We start from the raw sequence: 22439 nt of genomic DNA, 5'->3' as shown, positions 1-22439 counted from the left end.
TGTTGGTGAACTACAGTTTAAAATCTACTCTTAATTTGAAAAGTTATTAATAATAGTATTTCTTTTGGGGATATAAAAAAGAAACCCTATCAGTTCTTATTATTAAAATCTAAATTAAAGCTTTTCTCCAATCCAATTATTCAACAATGATACCGTAGAGACCAGAGATACTAATTCCTCCGCAGCAGGCTGAGATTTAAGATTAATATTATTATTACACAATTTGGTAAAACCACACTGATGAATGTACCTGGGATGACACAGCAAAGGCTGAAATAGTTAAATGTACGAGTTTCGTGATCAAAGTACCCAATTTGTCCATACTGACTTTAGTCTGGTCATGTACTACCCACGGCCAAATGCAAGAACAAGGTCACACTTGTTCTCTGAGGATTGTTGGAAAGTCAATGTGAAAAGTAGAAAATTGCCAACTAAAGTGGAAATAGATGAGGCAGGGGGCAAAGTGGGAGCACCATTTGTATTTGTGTTGTGAAAGGGGTCACTCCAGGTGATGAACCCAGAGAGAATGATCACCTGACTCTGCATTTCCTCTCAGGTAGGGGCCCCTAAGCTCTAAATCGTTGTTAATGCTAAAAGCAGCTGTTTGCCTAAAAATTCACCATATCAACAGTTTAGGAGACCGGATGAATGTGTTTGAAGCTTGCTTTGCTGCCTCCCTCGAAAAAGATCCCCCAAAGCAGCTGTGATCGATATTATTTATTAACAGCAGATTACACGTCTACTTCACCCAAATAGAGCTAAAAGGAGATTTAATAGTAAAAACATGAGTCCAAATACATTCTTATGGGACCTGTAGCAGCAATAACTCCCTATGAGTTCGCTGCTAAGAGGCTAAAAAGTGCTCTTTGCTGTGACGCGTTCCATGTAAGAGTCCGTAGTCATTTGTAGTCCATGGTGTTTAATAATTGAACTGCTGAATATGTAAAAAGGCAATGTGTCAGTGTTGGGATCACAACTTGTTTCACATCTCAGTGACCCAAACGAACGATGATTGCCTGATGTTTTTCACACAATTTTATAATAATATCTTTGAAATGTTTTCTTTTTTTTGAGTAATTATACAGACACCAAAAACTACACTACACTACAGACTAGACTACACAATTGAAAAAATGTTGAGCAATAATCTGGTTCTCAGCATTAATATCTTTGTTAATAACAATATAACATTGTGTACATTTTAATGTATATTTTATACATTTTGAAATATTTATTGTTTTTATAACTGTAGTACAATGAGCGCATTTTACTTTAAGCTCTTATGTAAATGTTCATTTATATATCTTATTGTATTCATTTTATTTTCATTTTGTTTTATTGATCAGATTTAATTCTAAATCCATCAGGACCAAAACCTCTCGCAACAGTTTCTTCCCCTCCGCTACCGGCCTCATCAATAAGGCCCCCCCCCCATGACACTTTACTTCAGCCACATCATAAACTCTATGCATTACACTAATGCACACAATGCACAACAATATCTGTTTTATTTTCTTATTACTGCCTATTTTTATTTTTATTCCATATTTTATTCCTTTTTATTCCATTCCATTGCAATGTAAATACTGTTATATTTATATTTTACTATAGTTTTCTATCTATCTGTGTTTTAATTGTTGTTTTACTTTTATGTATACTGTACACCACAACACCTAGTCAAATTGCTCGTAAGTGTAAACCTACCTGGTAATAAACCTGATTCTGATTCTGATTCTAAAATGAGGCGACCGTAACAAAACCACCTTTCCATCCTGGAGTAATAAAGTATTCTGATTATAATAGTACCAACAAAATAAAAGGTAAAATAGGAAAACAACACGTGGTGAAGCCTGTAGTGTGAGTCTCTGTGCGTACGTACCTTCGATGGAGGAGCGTTTGGGCAGGATCGTGACGGCTCCCACTGCTACATCCTCGAGCTGGAGGATGGGGTTGCCTTTGGACCCCCAGCTGTCAGATCCAATCCACAGGAAATGGCCCACCTGATTGGCTCTCTTGGTGGCATTGAGAACTCCCCTGCAAGGACATCCGTATTAGAATTAGGAGAGAGCACAGGGGGTATGTGCAAACTAATATCTATTACACAAAAGCACAGCTGGTTTAAGGACTTGGAAATTACACCTCTGGTTTGTACACTTCTTCAATTTATCTCGTTAAAGCTGAGAGAAAAAGGAGAGGATGTATTGTTATGGTTTTCTATTGTTTATATAAGTCATGTGTGTTTACGATAACAGGGAGTTACAATAATTAACCATCATGTCTTCCACTCCTCTTTTCTTTTCCATTTCATGAGCATTCATTCTAAATGTACAGGTAATACATATTTGATTCTTTGCTTCTTTACATAAATATATCCCAGGGGGAAATGTAAGAGAAACAGCATCTCTCTGTTGCTTTGTTGTGATCTGTATTTCAACTTCTCCCGCAAGGCATGATTGTGTTTGTGTTGTTGGAGGTATGCCTGTGCAGCAGTGATCCTGTATGCATTGCAGATCGGTGCCTGGAGCCTGTCTTCAGGAGCTGCTACTCAAAGATTAAAGACCTCAACGTGGCAACCCATCAACGCGCCTAAACAACACGAGAGCAGCCAGAATGTGCAGTGCTCCTCACCGTATGTCTTCTTCACTGGCGAAGATGATGACTGCCCGCGAGTGCGGCGTTTCCAGCAGTTGTTGAATGGCTTTGTCAAAATCCTCCAGCTTGGGGTTGTGGGGAATTTTCAACGACTGGGCCATGCAGATTCCACCTTTTTTACGAGGGAGGAGTAAGAAATGATAAGGCCTCTGGGATGATCCACCCATTATCACTCTTACACACAGATGTACAGTAGGCACACTCTTACAAAAAAGCCTGGGGTCACAATAGCTGCTGTTTTCCGATGGAAATCTCAAGAATATTTAAATGGTAAACATGTCAACACAATAGTGAGCTTTGATGATGCAGTCATGGTTGCTATAGAGCCTAAATGATGGTCTTACAGTGTATACATTTACATTTTGGCAATGATATGAATACCACAGGCGCATGCAGTATAACACTCAAACTGCAGCTTTCGACTGAGCACTGCAGTCATTCCACAGAGAGAGGGAGTTATAAACATATCAGCTGTAACCAATTCAATAATCCAAGCCAACAGGGACATATCGCTACACGTTTCATAATATGGATTTGAGAAAATCCAACAGCTTGCCATTGACTTTTCATTAAAAGTCATTATCAGACATAACTTGTTGGACCAATCAGATAGCACAGCTGGCAATAACAAACAAAGAGAATATTAATACTGACCATAAATCATTCTCAGACAGGTCGCTTCTGATGAGTTTGTACACACTCAACAAAGAAAATCAACGCAACAGTTTGCATCGATGTTTATTGAGTTAAGACAGCTTCTAATGAAATTGTCTCAAAGCAACAAAGTTATTTGAGTTAGGGGAGAAGGCTTTTCCTCTACAGTCAGAGGAGTTTTTAATGACCACTTACTTAATAATTGGTATTATAAACACAAGTTTTGAAGTTGATTACTCAAAAGATTAAGTTGTTCCAACTTGTTTTACCACATGATTTAAAAGGGATTTTAAGTTGTATGTACTTAATTACCATCATTGTGAACACACGTTTTTACGTTGACAACCATTTATAAATTAAGTTGCTCCAAATATATTGTATTCAATAGTTTTTTTTCTTAGCTTTTTCATGTTTTTGCCTTTAAAGAAAGAAACTAATTGATTCCACAAGAAAAATATTAGGCAATTCACTTTTTATTTTGAACTGCAGTTGTTTATCTCAACACATGATGTTTCAATCAGGAGAGAATTCATTTTGTTTGAACATTTATTGACACATGCCATATGATAAGGTGCATGAACACCTGAAATCACAGCTGACTGCAGGAGAGAGGAGAACCATGTTATAGTTTGGCTGCAGCACGTTGATTGGCTGCTGGAGAATGAGGTGAAATGTAATAGGTTAAAGAGAACGCCTGTGATGAGCTGATTATACAGTATGCAGCTGTGGAGTGAATGTATATACACCCAGGCCCTGTCTCAGGTCGACTATTTTCATTTCCTCCTCGCTCCTCGGTCTCACCGGAAGTTGATTTGTCTGCGCCATCTTGAGTACCGTCCCATGGCTCTTATTTCTGCCGGAGGACCGAGGAGCGAGGAGCGATAATGGAGGAACTGAGGAACCACCAGACCATCCTCCGATTAAATCCTCAGACACTCGCCCCGCCCCCTTACTGTGTATCGCTCACTGATTGGACGAGGCAGTGCATGCACTGATCTGATGCTTCTTGACATGAGAGCAGTTTCCTAGCGGAGTGAAGAAAATACATGAACCTCACGGGAGTCACTCCTCAGTTTATACCGTGTTTTTTTTCAATTCATGTATCATTTAGTTACAAATATGTGATATATCTGAACAACAAAGTGGTCAAAAATCATTTTATTCATTTATTGGAAACATTTTCATGATCGCTTTTTTCGTTTTATATTTTCATTTATTGTAATTTCCATTCAGTCAGTCATTAAGTGCTATTAAAATGTTAATGTGCTACATATCCACACAAACACACAAAGTGTACAATCCAATGAATGTTAATCTAACTGGGTTTTGATAGATAACATATCTCTTTTTCTTCTCTCAATTATTTTATTTATATTGTGCACTCTCAATATTAATCAAACTATTGTTCGTTTATACATTTTAAGAATGGCGTTTATCTTTTTTGAGAATTAGTTCTTATTTTATTTTATTTATTGGGGTCTACAACAGATGATACAAATGTTTGTGTCAGTAAATGTGTGGCGGGGGTGTTTGTGAAAATAACGGGGACAGAGCTGCTGTAAGACGAACAGCTGTGCGGCGTCATCACAAACGGACGTCGCTTCACGTGACGCCCCGGAGGAAAGGACGTCCCATTGCTCTTAAAACTAATTTCCCTGCTTCTCGTGGTTTCCTTGCGTCCCTCCATGCTTCCCTGGAGGGAGGGACTAAACACAGGGAAACGACGCAAGTGAGGGAAGCAAGGATTTAATTTAACCGACCTGAGACGGGGCCCCAGTCTTCCTGAAAGAACTTGCGCTGAGCTTCATTTAAATCTTGAGAAAAAGATAAATAACACAAATTTCAATTGCCCCACAAATAATAAATAAACACATTAGCCATATTACCATGGGAAATGTGGACACAGCAAATAAATGCTGCCATCACAACGAAGTTAGAGCCCTTTGCATATTTAAAACCAGTGCCAAATATGTAACATCTCTAAAGTTTTTGTAAAACTACAGTAACAAACTTTCAATGGCCACCAATCTGCAGATCACACACATCCATTTTACAAAAGATGTAACAAAGATGTTTACACTGCCGTTAGTCATTATTTCAAACAGTATGAACACATTTAACGCAGAATGCTTGCTCATTCATTTGTTTCCCTCGACCACGATGGTTGCCATCGTATGGTCAGATCCTGGGTGGACCGGTCACTGATGAAGGCGATATTTATGTCCTTTTGAAGCACATTAAATAATAGGTTAGCGCATAAGAGATAATGAATTAGGTAATTGCATACTTTTTAAACTGTCACTCTTAGCGAATTCAGAGCCATTATTACCAGCTGCTAAAGCAACGCTGGTATTGTTTTCACCTATTGAGTCTGCATGTGTGTGTCGTCATAGCAATGTGGTCCTGAAGACACACCGAGGTGCTTTTGAGTACTTTGCTTAGTGTTTAAATGCATGTGGACAGATTTTGTCAATCACAACCGTGCAAGTTTTAGTGTCCCTTCTCATCTTTTTAGCAGGTTCCATACAATATGTGAACTGGTTAAGAAGAGCAGAAGCCACTTTTCAAATTGACACTCCTTTTCCCATGCCATTGCTGTCAACACCTATCCATGCTGAACGCTGCTAAGATATTATTGATTGGGGTGTGTCCAAAAGTGCAATATGCTTCAAAATGTAGCTGACAGAGAGCAGTGCTTTTGTCAGAGAGCACTGTGCCCATGGATTTTATTTTATTTCAAGATTTTTAATTACGCCGCTAAACTCCTTGAAAAGGTCCTCTTCCTTTTCTCCAAGGTACACGACAAGGCAGCGGATGGCTATAGTTCTCTGCGTACTTCAATTGTATTGTGCTATTTTTGAAAAAGGCAAAAAAGAGAAATGACCTAAATGAATATATTCTGAATGGGTGACTGCCAACAACTTGCATTTCAATGACAACTCTAAATAAGGATCCTACCTCAAGAAGCATCCTTGATCTCCTTCACCGAGATTCATTTAGAATAAAAAGCGATATCACAATAGTAACCAAAGTATTTGTACTCTCACAGTAGCCTCTACTACTTTGTATCCTCTCACAGAACTATTCACAGTTCAAAGGCTGCTAATTTTGGTCAAGCAGCAATTTGCCATATAGTGCAACTACAAGGCTATCTACTGTATTTGAATGACAAAAGATGACACTCACCTTAAAATGTCCTTTGTATATTTCTATTTGTCTTAACTGTGGGAACTTGTCCAGGCATGTTAAGTGGGATTGGACTTGAAATCCTTAACTCAAGGTGTAGAACAATTAAGTTATCAAGCCAATTGCATTACTTACTACAACTTGAATTTAGTTTTAAGTCAATTAATGCAGAAATCAGAGTTCAAATTACACACAATATTAAGTTGATGTAATTACCAACATTATTACGTCAACACAACTTATAAATTAATGTTTGCAACTTAAAATGTTTATCTAAATCAATTAACTCACATTTTTATCTTGCAAACATGCATTTAATTAAGTGGAGGTGAAAGGTCGCCTGAATTTGTTTTTAGAGTGCAGGATGAAGGGTACTGATTGCTTACATGCGTTACTAAATAGTTGCTATGCACTGTATTTGGCACAGTGTATTATCCCATTTAGCTTTTAGCATTTTGTCAGATATTGTTGCCTTTAATGTTTCGATTAAGCTCAATATTTTGTGTAGAAACAAAATTATATCTTAAAAAAACTAAAAAGTTGAGCTTTCCTCCATTATGGTAATTACAGGTGCAGGACAAGCTGACCTTTGAGGCCCTTTGGATAAAAAGATAATAAGATCACCTGTGCTGTGCAAAGGAACTACTTTAGGCCTGATTTGAGGGAGCAGTCTATGTCCTTAGTCAACAGCAAAGCTCTACACAAACCAATTAAAATGTATCCCACTTAAGCATTTTAATAGCCTAGCCAATAACCTTTCAGTTTGAGTTTCCCTGAGTAGACAGAGAAATGGAAGCATCTTCTAATTGCCAGTCTCCTCAGGCACATTACTTGAGTATAAACAGCTTTTAGCTGGCAGATCACACATCTCCAGGCTCAGTTTACTGTGGCATTTCTAATGGAAGAAGATAGAAAAATGACAACTGCTGAGTCTCCTCTTAACTATCCATTTTTAAGTATCAGCCGACAGAATTAGGAATATTTTCAATACGAGAAAAACATTTTGTATGTGCCAAAAGACCGCCGGGATGGCTGCTGTTATCCTCCCTAAGTGGACTCAACATACAAATGGAGATCCTGCAAATGGCCTAGCTGTTGCTTAAGGGTTTGTGGGATCCTGTTAAAGTGTAACGTGTTTGGTGTCAATTGTGCAGAGCAGACAGCGTTGTAGGTCTCCAAGGGACAGCACTAAAGCTCTCTCTCAGCACAGGGATTTCAGTTCAGCCAGAAATCCTACAGTGAAACTGCACTTCTAGGTTTATAGTTCAGGAACCCCTAGCGCTGTAAAACATGATATCCTGGCATATAAGCAGCACCTTTCAGTTATAGGGGGATGGTATGTCTGCAGGTAGTTAACAGATTAGCGTTAAATCCAGAGTAGGAAAAAAAGAAAAAGCCTACGTTTTTCACTGGGAACTTAAAGATAAGAATGGAGAAACCAGCTCGAGTGTGCTAGAATTTGAAAGTACACAACCGGAAAAAATCTGCCTCTTCCTTCAGACTTCCTACAGAGCCCCTCCTCCAACACACACGAACGCGCACATGACCAATGAGGGCACGAGATAAGTTTGTGCACAGATGGAAGGCTGACAGGCAGGTAGGCCATCCAGTTACTTTAGCCGGGCCGGCTAAAATAACTGGCCGTGCTTTTTACAGCGCTACGGCTTCCACAGATGAAATGTTTTTATTTATTTATTGTCAAAGCATTTAATATATTCATTGCTATTGGGATGTTAAGAGCATTCCATGAAATATAACAAAAAGGGTTTCTGAAGTGAATTACCTACCCCACCTTTAAGTCTCATGAGAATGCATTAACTCCATTAAGACGTAAAACCTTGGGGGCTTGTGTGAAGAGTTATAATGGTATAACAGTCTTGAGCAGAGACATATTAAAGGTCACAACAGTCAATAATACAGACCACAGAAGCCACTAATGAAGATAAGAAGCATTTGGAGCAGGTCCCATCTTCAGAGAGAGACGGAACAAAGAGCTGAACACGGAGCGGGATTAAGACTGCCCTTAAGACTGCGGCCAGGCAGTTAAGCAGCGGTGGCTAAATTATTGAAAGCCTGCAGAATACCCCATCTGTCAGTCAGTCGAATGGCCAGTTAGTCAGGGAGTCAGACATGATGGTTATGAAAGTATCGTATCTATACTTCTAAGTTGGCAGGCTGTGGGTCGTCACGCCCTCACCTGTCACTGGAAGGCACCGTGCGGACATGAAAGACAACTCGACTCAAGCCGTGGGTTTCAAGAAGAGTTGCATGTCTGTCTTGGCCGAAGGTGTGTGATGTGAGACAGCTAAATGTCAGGCATGGGGAGAAGAGAGGGTTTTACTCCAACTCGTTGAAGTGTTATCGAAGAAATAGCATTGTATCAAAATAACGTAGAGTGCATTCTGGCTTCCACTAACATGGCAGTAAGCGTCATCAGAAATACATGGCAGATGGTCACATGGATAACACTGAGGGGTGAATTCATTGAAGGATTGTACACCATTTCTGGCCGCTAAGTGCAAGTGCAAATTGGATAAAAAGGAACAGTATGCACCCCATTCTGCTATGCCATGCAAAATGTGCTTCCTGGGCTATTTGCACATATTTAAATGTTGTAATATGCATATATTTGGCGTAAAATTGGCTCCAATTAATGCAAATGAGCCCCATTGCAAAAACACTCCAGCTCTTCTAGCCACACGCAATAACAATTCGCTTATTCAGATAATTTGAAGTATCTGAAACCCATTTAAAAAGGATGGACGGTACTACTCAAGCCATGTCATTAAAAATAAATTAATACATTTCCCGATACTGTACAAGGCATGTTTTTGAAAATGAGGAAAAACAAAAAGAAGATAAGGTTTTTATATAAACGACAAATAATTTCTTCCCTCTCCGTCCTTTCCCAAATCCTGGGCTTACATCTTTCGCTTTCCTCACTCTCAATTGCCTTCAAGAGGATTTAAGGGAAGCGGCACATGGCAAGCCTCTCCTGACAAGACCGCTGACTGAGACTGACTCTCAGCCTTCACAACCAATCCACTGGCCTCAAACGCTTTTATAGTTTCACCACCATCAGATGCACAAACATTCAAATTGCACTTAGCCGTAAAACTTTATGGGTGTGTTTGTGCTGTAACAACTTCATTAGTGCCATATGATTTGTGATTCAGGGTAGAGAGTGGTTGCGAAAGATGCACTACTGTTGATATCAGCGTCCACAAACCCTTCTTTGGTGCATTCACCCCTCAAAATGCTATATATGCTCACATCAGAAGGGAGTTTGTGACACTGCCATTCGTAGCAGAGCTTTACTCCTTTACCTAAAATATCATCCTCCAACATTGGCCTAATTCAAAAACTAAATTCACCATAAACTCCTACCCTCTGCTCCACATTTGATTAATATATCAAAGACGACGTAATGATCACGATGGCTAAATTCATCAAGCCTTTGGAAGTTCTCCGCTTATCTGTCTGAGTGGCACAGGTCATGCACTGCATTAACTACTTCAATTATTCAACCTCAACGGCCTCGTTTCTGAAAATGCACTCCAGGGCGAGGAATCCAGCTTTGCCATTTTGCTTGGTGAAATACAAATCCTTTTAAATTAAAGGCTCACTTGATGGATTCGACCCCCAGCCCGCCTACTGAACACCCTCCAAACCCTCCAGGGGATCCATTATGCTGCAATTATATTTATCACCTCGGCAGTCCGAAGGCATACCCGCTTTCTCCAGGTTCCCGCCTCAACACGTGGGAGCACATCAAAATGGGCTGACATGTGGCTGACATTCATATTCTACATCTGTGTGCCCTTCTACTGCCGGTCGGGGACTTGCCAATGTCGGAGGGTCATGCAGGAGTATGGTGCTTTTTTTAAACGGTCATTAAAGATGTGTCAGGCTTCCTCCCCAGTCCTCTTCTACTGCTAAACATCAGTGCCTTACTTATCTGGCAGAGCCCCCCGACAGTCATCTAAGAATGCATGGTGTTGGCAATGTGCTGCAATCTATTCCACAGTGATACTTTGTGGGAGGTTTTCCTCAAATGCAAGTGTTTTTATCAAATGGGAAAACTGAACTCCATTGGTCTGGCTTTGGTCCAGACAGACAGAGAAAAATACAAACACGATTAATCTCTGCCAGATTCACCTGGAGCCAGGATGAAGGTGCACAATGGGAACAGTGCCTAAACAGGGGGAGAGAAAGTGGAGTGAAAAAAAAACAAGAATAGAAAAAAACAGAAGAGATCAATACAGGCTGACCATCACTCCAGACTCAGCTTGGGGTAATGGGTAGCCACATTGCATTAGTCCACTAGATGGTTCTGCTTGAAGTGGTGAAGCGAGGATCCTACTAATGCATCTGACGTTTCACTGCAACCAAACAGAGCAGCCATAAAATAAAACACATCTAGGCCTTACTGAGCAGCTGCAGGGATGCTGCAAAACACCTACAGCAACCTAAAGTGTTTGTTGTTGTTTCTCAGTTTCTGTTTAATACATCCACTCACACCCTATGTTCATTCAGATATTCTCTTTCTATATTCCCCAGGACGTTTGCTTCTTCAATCCATTGCAGTCTGTTCTGGTGCAGAACCGATGCCTTTGAATGGATTCTCCGGATGTAATGTTATGCTATTACATAATTAATGTGTTTATTAAAGATAAGATGCCTTGGGTACTGGAAGCTTTTTATTTTGGAGAAAATAATTCCCATTTCGTATATGAACGCAAAATATTGCAAAGTAACTGCCGCTCAGTAGCAATAGGATGAGTCAATGATGGCTTATAATTTCATACTCCTTGTGAAGCTGTTCAAGAGACATAATAATAGCAGTGTGTTTACTCCTCTTTGCATAGTAACAAAAAGAGAAACATCAATGAGAAATGCATCTAAGGAAACTATAGAAGAAACTGCTTATCCACAGGATTTAAGATAAAGGGACATTTCCAAAATAAGCCTTACATCAGATGCTTCCCTATTTGTTCCTATACCGTCTGCCTTCTCGCTCTCTGCATCGATGCAAATTACACTTCCACAAACAGCTTCCTAACATTTTAATGAGCAATCACACTGGACGTGAATGCACACAGATAAAATATTCATGCCCGCTGGACTTCTGATCAGTGCCTGTGGGATATCATTAGCTTTCCTCATTTAAGAGGTTTCCGTACATTAGAAGAGACAGAGATCACTCCCTGCAGATGTACAGGAAATGGATTGGGATCCATTGAAGGTCGACGTGAGAAGCAGCAAAACACTTTCTCTTATTGTCTTGAGCCAATGGGGTGTGTGAACTCTTGAGATCCACGGGATATTTGTATGGTAGTGCGTTATGTACACACTGAGTAGTTTACTAAGACGGCCTGCTGGGTGCAGCTCACCAAATCAATGTCAATGTTTGTGTGAGTTTTTTAAACCTATTTTAATGTATACTCTAGTATTTCTAGGGGATACAACAGTGTCATGGCAGGTTTATTACTCAGGACCAAAGGCAGCACTGCGTCGTGTTTGAAGTTGTTTTGATGAGTGGTTTAAGGGGAAAGCTGCAAGCAGCAATACCACATGCCAAGCAATCAGCCTGTTCGAAAACAGGCACGTTTTGAAGGGGCACTGCACTGCATATTTACAAATATGGAAAAAGGGATTGGGAACAGCAATTGCCAACACTTTTAACTGCTGTTAAAATAATCAGTCAATTCAAACTCACTGGACTGTTTTATAAAATGTATCCGTGTTCTACTCTTGCAGAATTACTGAAGGGCAGCAGATTGTAAACCACATGATTTGACAAATATAGCCGACCCATTGTACTGTATAGCAACGGAGTGTCTCCTGGCGACAGCAGTGACTGCTGATTCACATGTACCACCACATGCCCACAACGGCATCAATGTGCAAAGAGCAGGTGAGTCAAGCATGTGCACAATTGTCAGCCCAGTTACAGGCAGAAACACGCCAATACCTTGTCTGAATGCACATTTCTGTTGTGAATACTCTTCAACATCCTTATTCTAACCCTGCTAAACCAAAATGCAAACTAAATAACTTAACACTTAAACATGAAGAAAAAGGATCATTGCCACTTTAAACAATCACCATTAATGTTGCATTACAACAAACAAGACAGTTTCTAATAGCTTGTTTCCAGCTCATTCAGTGGGTTGGCTCTCTGTGTAATCACGGCTCCTGAGAGAAATGTCTAGAGACATCTACTTAAGAAGGCTGGCTTCTTCTCTAAAAAGACTTAATATCTAAAATGCTGCGGCTTCATGCACACAACTAGGCCAGAGTGGTTTGAACTGACTGACAACGAGGCCGAATGACCATCATTACTACCCTCAGAGTGCTGCATTCTCACTAGCAGGGATACCAAATTGAGGTTGAGTGAAACAGAAAAGGCAGAGAGTGAAAGAAAATCATGTCTCCCACATGACCCGCTCAGACCAGTCCTCTCTCTTCTGTGCTGGCTAAAGAGAAGACATTTTCAAACAATTCATTTTCGGCGTCTGCGAACAGCTAAATTAAAACTGCTATAGTTACATACAGTATATTACATTGACAAGGGTACAGGCTATGCTCATTATAGTGACGCAGCAGCTGTTTCTCTAGTTGTTTTCTTCCAGTAACAACTCACTGGGGGACTTAAACAGCAGTTGCCAAACAGATCAATAATTCATCCACCCAAAACAGATTTAATGTTAAATTGGAAATACAAAGTTGAAAAAAGTATATGTTTAAATCATTGAAACACTATTTTTTAAATAATTTGTATTCTGTTTAGTGCCCATTGCTGATCATCGTTTCTTACCTGCTTCTTTGGAGAGTTGTGTGAAGGCCTCCACGCCCTTCTCTCCGTAGCTGCCCTCTGAGGCGATGGTAGAGACGTAGGACCAGCCCAGGGCTTGGATAATGTCCACCATGGCCTGGGCCTGGAACGAGTCTGGAGGAACCACCCGTGAGAAGAAGTCATAGCGCCTGTCATCACTCAACTCCGGGGCTGTTGACGCATAGCTTATCTGCGGGATCTTGAAGGGGACAAGAGGGGTCGGGAGGGCAAGGAAATGTTAACTCGAGGCTATTCTGGTAGTGATTAATAGTAGAAGAATCACAGTTTTTAATGGTTGCGTTGGAAATCACTGACCTATTTACCGGTAGGTAAACTGTCTGTCATTTAAGATCATTTAAAAATGTATGGTCAACATGCCCTTAGTCCAGTGCTCTCAATCAAAGAAATATAGCGTATTTTTGACATGTCGGAAGCAAAAATTACAGTTGTTGCCAGGATCAGCTATTTTCTGCCTTTAAGGGATACGTTTGACATTTTGATGAACATGCTTATTCGCTTTCTCTGTGGCTATCAGACTATCAATAAAACTCTCATTCCTGTGCGCTACAAATGCAACTACTCCATCAAACTGGCTGTGCTTATCACAAAGTCATTTATTTGTTCTACTCTATCCAGCTGCTGATGTTACTCAATATTAAACATACAGGTGAGAGTGGTATCAATCTTACCACACAACGCTCAGAAAGAAAGCAAATGCCTATATTCCCCAACATATACATGTTATATTAATGTGTTTCACTTAATATTTGGTTACTTTATTGTGTGCTGGCAAGAAAGATAAGGTTAAGCTATAATTTAAGTTGACACCTTTATGCATTGTTTATAGATAACATAACTATGTAGGCTATGAGAATATTATGTATCATTAATAAAATATCCCTTCCCATGAATAGATAATAGCAATATATTTTTATTGTATACTGTACACATTGTCAGATAAGATACAGTAACTGATTTTCACATCATTGTCCTTTATGAACAATATATTTGTCTCATTAATTAATAAATGATACATTTGACTGAAAATATACTTAGTTTGTAGCCCACATAGACAGCTGATGCCTTGCAGAACAAACGAACGATACATTTTTCATATATTTCACATTACCATGTCAATTGATCATCTACGAATATACCTGCATTATGTTATGTAATATTGTACAGAGCCTATATTGGATCTGTTACCTGGGCAACCTGCTGTGCTGTCACTGTCCTTTTTCAACATATCAATTAAGACTTACCGCAGAAATGTCTTTGCAGCACTTTTTGTATGAACTAGCAGCACAAGCGCTCCTTTATACTTCCCTCCTGGTGAGACCAAGGTCTGTCTTCATCACCCCGCAGCAAATCAAGATATTAAACCTTCTATTAAATTCAGTTTTCAATTGCATCTCACAATCTTACTCAGCTTTCAAGTCTTTGAAGAAAGACGGGTTATAATGTGACCAAGGTTCCCTACTTGTCAAAAGACGAAAACTCAATCTGCTGAGGAAGACAGCAACATGCCATTTAAAGTTCACGATAGCTTTTTTGTCAAACTGTCCATCCATGATCAAGAATTAACTTATGTGGGGAATTTGTGAATGGTTACATTTAAATGTGTTACTAATCAACCTAATAGCTTAATGTTCCCTCCTTAAGAAAGGCAGCTTAATCACACTCAATTATAACTGAGACATATTATCAACTGGAACAGTGGAGATGTAGGTAACTCAAAGAATCTCACAGGATAAACAAGGACTCTATCAATCAAGTTCTTTAGAGGAAATGCAAGATAGGCATTTTCCTAATGTTCAGGAACCCCCTTAATAGTCGGCAGGTGTTGTTGTCACCCTTCTTTAAATTGCTCTAATTTTTTAGCAAAGCTTGCTAAATGACAATGACAATCTGGAGAAATGACAATCTGTGAGTTAACATGCTGAGGTGGTGATCATGGAAAATATTATGCCTTCTTTCCATATCTTTAGTATTGCCATTTTGAGCACGTTAGCAGGCTGGAGTTAGCATTTAGCACAAATCTGTACTGCCTCACGGAGCAATGGCCAGTTTGCCAGTGGTTCTTTTTTGTTCTCTTTCTTTGGGGCAAATAGTTCATATATATAGTCCTAGTTGTCAAATGTTCATGCCAGCTAAACCTCTCTGAACAAGTAAAATAATTACATTGGATTTACATATCTGAATGCATTCATCATCACAAATCAAGATTAAAGTAAATCAGTTGATACATGGAGGTTGTTTGAGGTTGTTCACAACGCTGCCTGCTTAAGACCTTAATATCTAATCAGCAACTGTGTTTGACGTTTTAAAACAGCAATCACAGCTGGTGGGACGTCTGGGATCAAACTGGAAACCCCCCATCAGAGAGGTGGATGCACATGCAGAGACATGAATCATTTTCTCCTGAACCCATCGCAGAACCTCATGACAGAGTCTAATCTAAGCACTCTATGAATGCCATCCATTGCTGTTAGGGTGATCAGAAGCAGCCGGACACTGGGGAAACACAGGAATGAGGACGCAGCGGATGCTGATGGGATTGCTTCAACTCACAGAGTGTGAGTTATAGCTTTGACCCACAACTCAAAAGGGGTCAACCTCACCAAAGCTGACAAATTGAGGAGTCAGACTCGAGACGACTCAATATGTTTCAGTTGCCAAAAAGAAAAATAATGGAAACTACAAAACCGGCAAACAAAAAAATCAGCGATGCAATTAAAGGAATTCACAGGTGGGAATCCTGCCACGATGCCACACGTTAAATCACTCCAGGGCTGCCTGAATCGAGTGTAGTGGGTCAAAGAGGGATCGCTGCAAAGTAATGGAAAAGCTACTGCAGCATTGATTTGCATTTTAAAAGACTCTTCTTTCCAAAAATTAAAGCATCTATTTGAAACATTTGATAGGGGATTTATTTTAACAGAGCAGCTGAAGTAATAGTATGCAGTCAAAAGGTGTTATAGGTTTGTTGAATCACGTCCCATCTTCGCCCCAGTTGGGAAAATAAGCTGCTTGAACATTTGTCTCTGGAGCTTTTTGCTGCAGGGAACCATTTAAGATGGCAATGTCTTTTTACTTTGTCCTAGGCTTGTACGCTGCTGGTATCGTTTTTCAATTCTATATTCCCCAGAAATCTAAAAACCTCGATGTTTTCAGACTGCATATTTGTAATTACCACTTTGACCTCCAGGTAACACAAGTGCTAAACCTTGATTGATAATTGCAAGGATGTGAGAATTAAACCTGCTGGAATTACCAAACAAGGAGATGCTAACTAATACTGATAGGAATATAACACCTTTGTATTTTTTACTCTGGAAGAGGATGGGCTGCAAATCAAGTGGAACCCAAGTTAGTAATTAAACCTTCTTTATGAAATAGAGGATTTAATTAAAACATTCTGAACTTGATTAATATCTTTCTGAGTAGATGAAAAAACACAAAGTTTAACTTTGCCACTTCACCGATGGTTTCAACAAAATGAGCTCTTGATCCACACATTTCAAGCAGATTTGAATTTCTTGATAATGCCAAGATAATAGGGCGACAAGAGTGTATATTTTTATCAACATTTTAGAACACTTGATATTAAGCTCAGAATGAGTAAAGGATTATTTTTCTTTAAATACTTAATCTTTTATAGGATTTTGCATGTTTCACCGTTGCATACCATACTGCTTGCATCTCCTTATTTTATTAAGTAGGTTTTAATCTATACAATTTGAAACATGGCGTCACACATCACAATATAATCTCTGCCCCTGTGGCAACAAGGTGAAAAGGTGAGGGTGATGCCTGCAAGCGTTCTGATTTTGACAACTACTACAGAAACCGCAAAACCGATCATGAGCAACTGAGTTGAGGCCAAGAGAGCGATGATTAACGATGCCCCCTCTCAGTGTAACAATTACCCAAAGCTGATGTCTGGCACCTGTCATCTTCTGTATACATCAAAGTTAGGATTGCAGAGGGTAATGGCCTTGCTTGCTCTTGAATGTATCTGCGCTGACAGGATCGATGGAAGGACAACACAGAGGTCTGTTATGGGGGACACTATTTTATTGATTTAGCACCACAAAGAGCTGTGGCCGCCCTGAATATAAATCTGTTGCTGAAGTCTAAAAAAGGTTACGAAAAAAAGAAGGAAGGGGTGGGAGGTGGTATGTGGGGGGATGGAGGTAATCTGCTTACTGACATTAAATGAAAATTTCAACCTGGGTGTTTAAGAAAAGATGTGACTAAGCGAGGTTGTGTAAAGGGTAGGCACGTTCACAGTAAGTGGGAATGCCAGGTGAAGTTAATTAGAGTGCCTTGGCCTTTCTGTTGCATTTTCACATACAGCAGTCCACAAGCACCATGGGCAGCTCTACAGAAAGGTGAGAGAAAGGAATGTTGTGCTATAACCACCCTGCTCCGCTAATGCAAGGGTGATGCGTCTGACGAGCTCAGAGCAAACCTTGCAGCTAGCCCCGCTGCTCTCATCCGTCTCTTCTCTCACACGTTCGATGCAGTTAGACATGTTATTTGAAGAAAATGGGCAGCATATGGCACAACACGACTCTCAGTTGGGGTAATGGTAACCATCTATCCTTGCCATCTGAGAGGAGAGCAATCTGCAGATATGAAAAGACAGAGGGGTACGACAGTCCACGAGTTCTTAGACAAAAACAAAAGCTATCTTTCAAACGCAAAGCTTTTCCTACAAAAGGCAGCACTGAGCAGACACCACTCAGTGTCAAAGAATAAGCAGAGAGAAGTAGAGTGTTGTCCATACTGGGTTTGGTATCCATTAATCTGAGAGCAACCCTCAGTCTAAAACATAGCTGTGAGTGGCAGAGCTAAAATGTTTCCCATGAATGGCTCTAACTGGGGCGAGTGCTGCCAGGCAGTTGCTGTTGCAGGAATCCCTTTGCCTCTATTTGCTGCATGATTAGCTTCTAAGTATGTCTTGACATCAGTCCGCTCGATTCGGCTGTTTGCAACAATCTCCACGGTGATGGTGGAAATGACAGCGGGTTTCTGACAGACCCGACTCTAACCCCATGCTCTCTGTGGCCGTACGCCAGTGCACAGATTGTCCTTGTGACACCAGCACAATGACACAGTACGTATGATCCCATGGACTAGCCAAGGAGCCATTTTGAAAGCAATTCAATAACCACACACCCCACCCTTGATAGAATAAATATTTGCTCACAAAAAACATCCCCTGTCAGAAAATGTATTTGCAGCTCCACAGCCTGGCGTTGTAAAGCAGCAACGGTCGATATCATATAAACTAAATAATACAGTATGATACAGGCCCATAAAGATATTGAGCAGTAACCAAGTTGTACATCTTTCCTGCTATATCAAGGCTTAGCTACTCTGTGACAAAGGGGGGGATCAGACAGTCACTGGTTTGTATCCAGACAGCAGAGTTAGCAGGGCAGAGGTAATGACTGTGTCCATACATTCAACCTCAGGCTGGGCATTGGTAATCTCTCTCTCCCAGAGCATGGCACTGCCTACAGGCAATGAGGAAGGGCGGGGAGAACCGACAGCTTCCCCTCTCTCATTTTGTCCCTCACTCCCCCTCTCTTCCTGCCCATCTGTGTCTCTCACTCAAACTCTGCTTTTGTGAAGGCTGTGTTTCATCATCCTGCCCTTACACAACCTGTGACTTTCAGCCTAGCTCCACTGTTCTCCGCCCCTCTGTGTGTTTCAGCCCCGTCAGAGAGGGAGAGACAAGTGAGTCTCATCTTCCATCATCCCTGCCTCCCTCCATGTCCTCTGCCTGCATGCAGCCCAGCCCACACTGATGATCAGCGGACACTTCCTGCCCAGAGAGGTCCTCTGGCTGCCAATTTCCCCCACAATCAGACAATCTGCACTCAGTATTTTGCTCACATGCCACCCAACTTTTCCCTCCTAATCTTTTTTCCCCCTTTTTTCTGTATCATTTTCTTCTAAACCCTTGCTCCTAATATCTACGCTCAGATATGACTCACTCGCATTAGTAGGTACGTTTTGTCGGAAATTTGTAATTCCACCGAGATTAGGTTTAGCCACGGATTTCATCAACATTGTAACTGTGAACGTTTATTTTCCAAACAATATTTGCAAGTGGCAATCATGATTATTATTCTGATGGTCGTTTTTAGGAAACTCAAAACTTTAGTTTGAATTATAATAATAGATTTTTGGCAACATAGCGGAAACACACAACTCCAATATATTCTGACTTTATAATAATACAATTGGCAAACGTGTTAAAAAACGTTTGCTCATTAACATATCTATTGGACTCTCTTATAGCTCTATTACTGGTCCACATGGTTCATTGTTCATGTAGTGTTATTGATTATAGCAGTTTTGAGAAAAACGATAGAAAAATGTTAGTCTATGACTATTAAAAAGTATCTCAGACTTGTAGCATTAGATGAGACACATTAGTATAGCATAATTAGATGCGTTACTTTTGAATTCCCTCTCCCCCACACTTCTCACCAAGGCAAGCATCTCATCACACTCCTACTTAATTCCACCAGTTACACGCCTTTTTTAATTTTTGCAAGGAACCTTACCTGAATAGTGTTATGTGCTTTGCAGAAGCTTTTTGCACCAGGACTCTCCAGATTGCAGAGTTGCCCACACGGCTGAACTACACTTTGTGTTACATGACGGAAAGTTAGGCTTTTGTAATCCTTTATCCAACACGACCTTCCACGTCTCCTTCTTTCCGCCCACTTCTGCTTTTCCCAGTCGATTCCCTCACCCTCCGTCTCTCCCGCTTGCACCACGCCGGTCCCCTGGGTCGCTCCAGTGCTCGGTGCCGGCCTGCAGCTCTTGCATGGCTGCCTTGCCAGAGTGTATTTTAAGACAACCAGCATGTTTCTCCACGGTTACACAGGCTAGGTATGACTCACGAATCAGATATTTGACCAGCAGAGCCACCCAGTAGAGTAGAGCCGAGGCGTGGGAGAAAAGTGTGGATCGCTCACAAAGGGAACCTGACCGACCTCTTTCTTCCCATCTGGTAAACAGACTGCTATTTCAACTCTATTGCTGTTTCAAATAAATAATCGTTTCCAAACACTAAACAACTCTCGAAGCCACATCGGAGACAAGTCTATACTGAGGAGAGGCTTTATGTATAGAATGAACTGTAAATGTGCAGTGATGCTGGTATGAGCACATACCATAAATGAAGCCTTTACAACGACTTAAGGATCTTGCCTTCCAAGCTGACATGACAGTCAAACCTTTACGCCGTCAACCGTGAGAGTTATTTCTACAAATACGGTATCTTTTCAAGCAATTTTGTAAAGAACCTTTTGACTTAAGCTTCACACAAAGCGAGGCCCTGCAGAGAACAATGCGGTTCAGAAGAGCAGCCTTGGTCATCGTGGCTGTGCCGTGTGCTCTCTCAAGGTGTGACAGAAACTCCACTCAAGGTAGGAGTAAAACACAGCCTGCAGGTTTATGACTAAGTATTATCAAATGTATTCCTTTATATCCACAGGGTCTCACATTACAGATGGCTGTATTGATTTTTCCAGACTGCAAAGTGCACTGGACGCAGCCTTGTTTTCTCTTCTGTGTTGTTTTACAGCCAGCATGACTTCATTTTTTTTTTCTCTCTCAGAGAAATATTAAATATCCATAAACCAATACTGAAACATGCACGACATTATGCCCCAGGACAGGAGAACAAGAACAATTATTCCAACAGAAACAAACTAATACAAATCTCTGTTTGTGTTTGGGGAATTTTTTGACGTGTGCAATATCTTTTCATGTCTGCACTGCTTCATTGCTCTGTCCAGTACTGTGACAATCTGTGAATCACTCACACATTATTCACCAAAGATATGGCATAGGTGCATGTTTTTTTCCCCCACCTACACCTGGTGCATCCAGGGTCTGACACATCCATTGTCACTCGTGCACCTGCAACACTCTGACCTGCATTGCAATGACTCCCTCTGCTCTACCCCCCCCCCCCCATCTCTCCCTGTATAGCTCTCTCTTCAGACTCGACAGAGCATCATCACCAGGCCCATTTCTCCCCTAATAGTGCAGGCAATGCGGGTGAGCCTCCTCGATCTTATCTTCCCTCTCTATCTGCTCCTCACAAAGAATCCTTTAGCAGGGCATGTAATTACGAACTGATCACAGCCGTGGAAAATATCACAGATATCCTATTCCTTCAGTTAGTGTGTCTGAACCTCTACTTGATGCCATGCACTTGAGATATTCGGTACCAGTTAAGTACAGACCGCCACACTTTAATAGGCAGCTATTTGCATGCTTGGCAATGCTTCGGGTGTTGCCTTGTACCTCTCAAGAGATTATAGTATCTCATCAGCTATCCCTAAATTCATAACATATGCCAAATCCACTGTCAGCCCGTATGGATCTGGAGTGTCAGAGAAGTTGCAATGTCATTAGAAATGCACAGATGAATACACTTTCCTGCAAAAGCTTTCCGTGAGCATTTAAATGGCTAGAACGGATGTTATGCCTGCTGTTTTGTGCTATACATTAAGGAAACTGCAACCATTTTCACAGGGGGTGTTTGGAAATGAATGTACTGTATGCAGCCGTAGTGTGATTAGGCAGAGATTATATTCTAGAAGGAAAAATGCAGAATATGCTGCTTAAACTACTAATCACACTAAAATACTCACTCATCGAGCAGTGCTTTAAAATACTGGAAAAGCAACAAAGAACGTTAACATCTTTAAAAAGGCAAGACAAATCCAAAAACACATTTACAAGAAAAGTAGTTAAAAATAAATGGATGAACAATTGAAGGAATAAATGAACAACAACTAAAGATAAAACATCCAGACTGTACCAGGATAAAACTACAAGTAGGCAAAACCCCGAGTACACCAGAGGATAAGACTGATAATAAAAGCAATTTGAAAGACAACCTTGAGTGTGGGTATAAAAAAAAGTCTTCAAGGTAGGGCATTTCACAGTCAACTAAAGGACTTTGTTGTAGCTGCAGCGGCAGACCTTCCTCCAAGGCTTTATACAAATCTCTCCTCCTCTGCTAGAATTGTCAGATTCAGAACAGGCTCATAACCAGAAGCATTTAATT

The 22439-nt window shown here is 40.6% G+C and overlaps 1 protein-coding gene across 1 annotated transcript in view; it reads right to left on the bottom strand.

The window, feature by feature from the left end:
- The window catches only part of LOC117540771 (metabotropic glutamate receptor 7-like), a 60615-nt gene that overhangs the window by 19309 nt on the left and 18867 nt on the right, over positions 1-22439 (bottom strand). The window contains exons 2-4 of the mRNA XM_034207607.1: positions 13313-13529; positions 2629-2764; positions 1880-2034 (exon numbers count right to left, since the gene is read on the bottom strand). Of these exons, the coding sequence (XP_034063498.1) occupies positions 1880-2034; positions 2629-2764; positions 13313-13529 (508 nt within the window). The remainder of the gene's footprint in view (positions 1-1879; positions 2035-2628; positions 2765-13312; positions 13530-22439) is intronic.

The sequence above is a fragment of the Gymnodraco acuticeps genome, unplaced genomic scaffold (assembly GCF_902827175.1).
Source record: "Gymnodraco acuticeps unplaced genomic scaffold, fGymAcu1.1, whole genome shotgun sequence".
NCBI classification, from domain to species: domain Eukaryota; kingdom Metazoa; phylum Chordata; class Actinopteri; order Perciformes; family Bathydraconidae; genus Gymnodraco; species Gymnodraco acuticeps.
The sequence above is the reverse complement of the archived record's forward strand: the minus strand, read 5'-3'. Positions and strand labels throughout refer to the sequence as shown.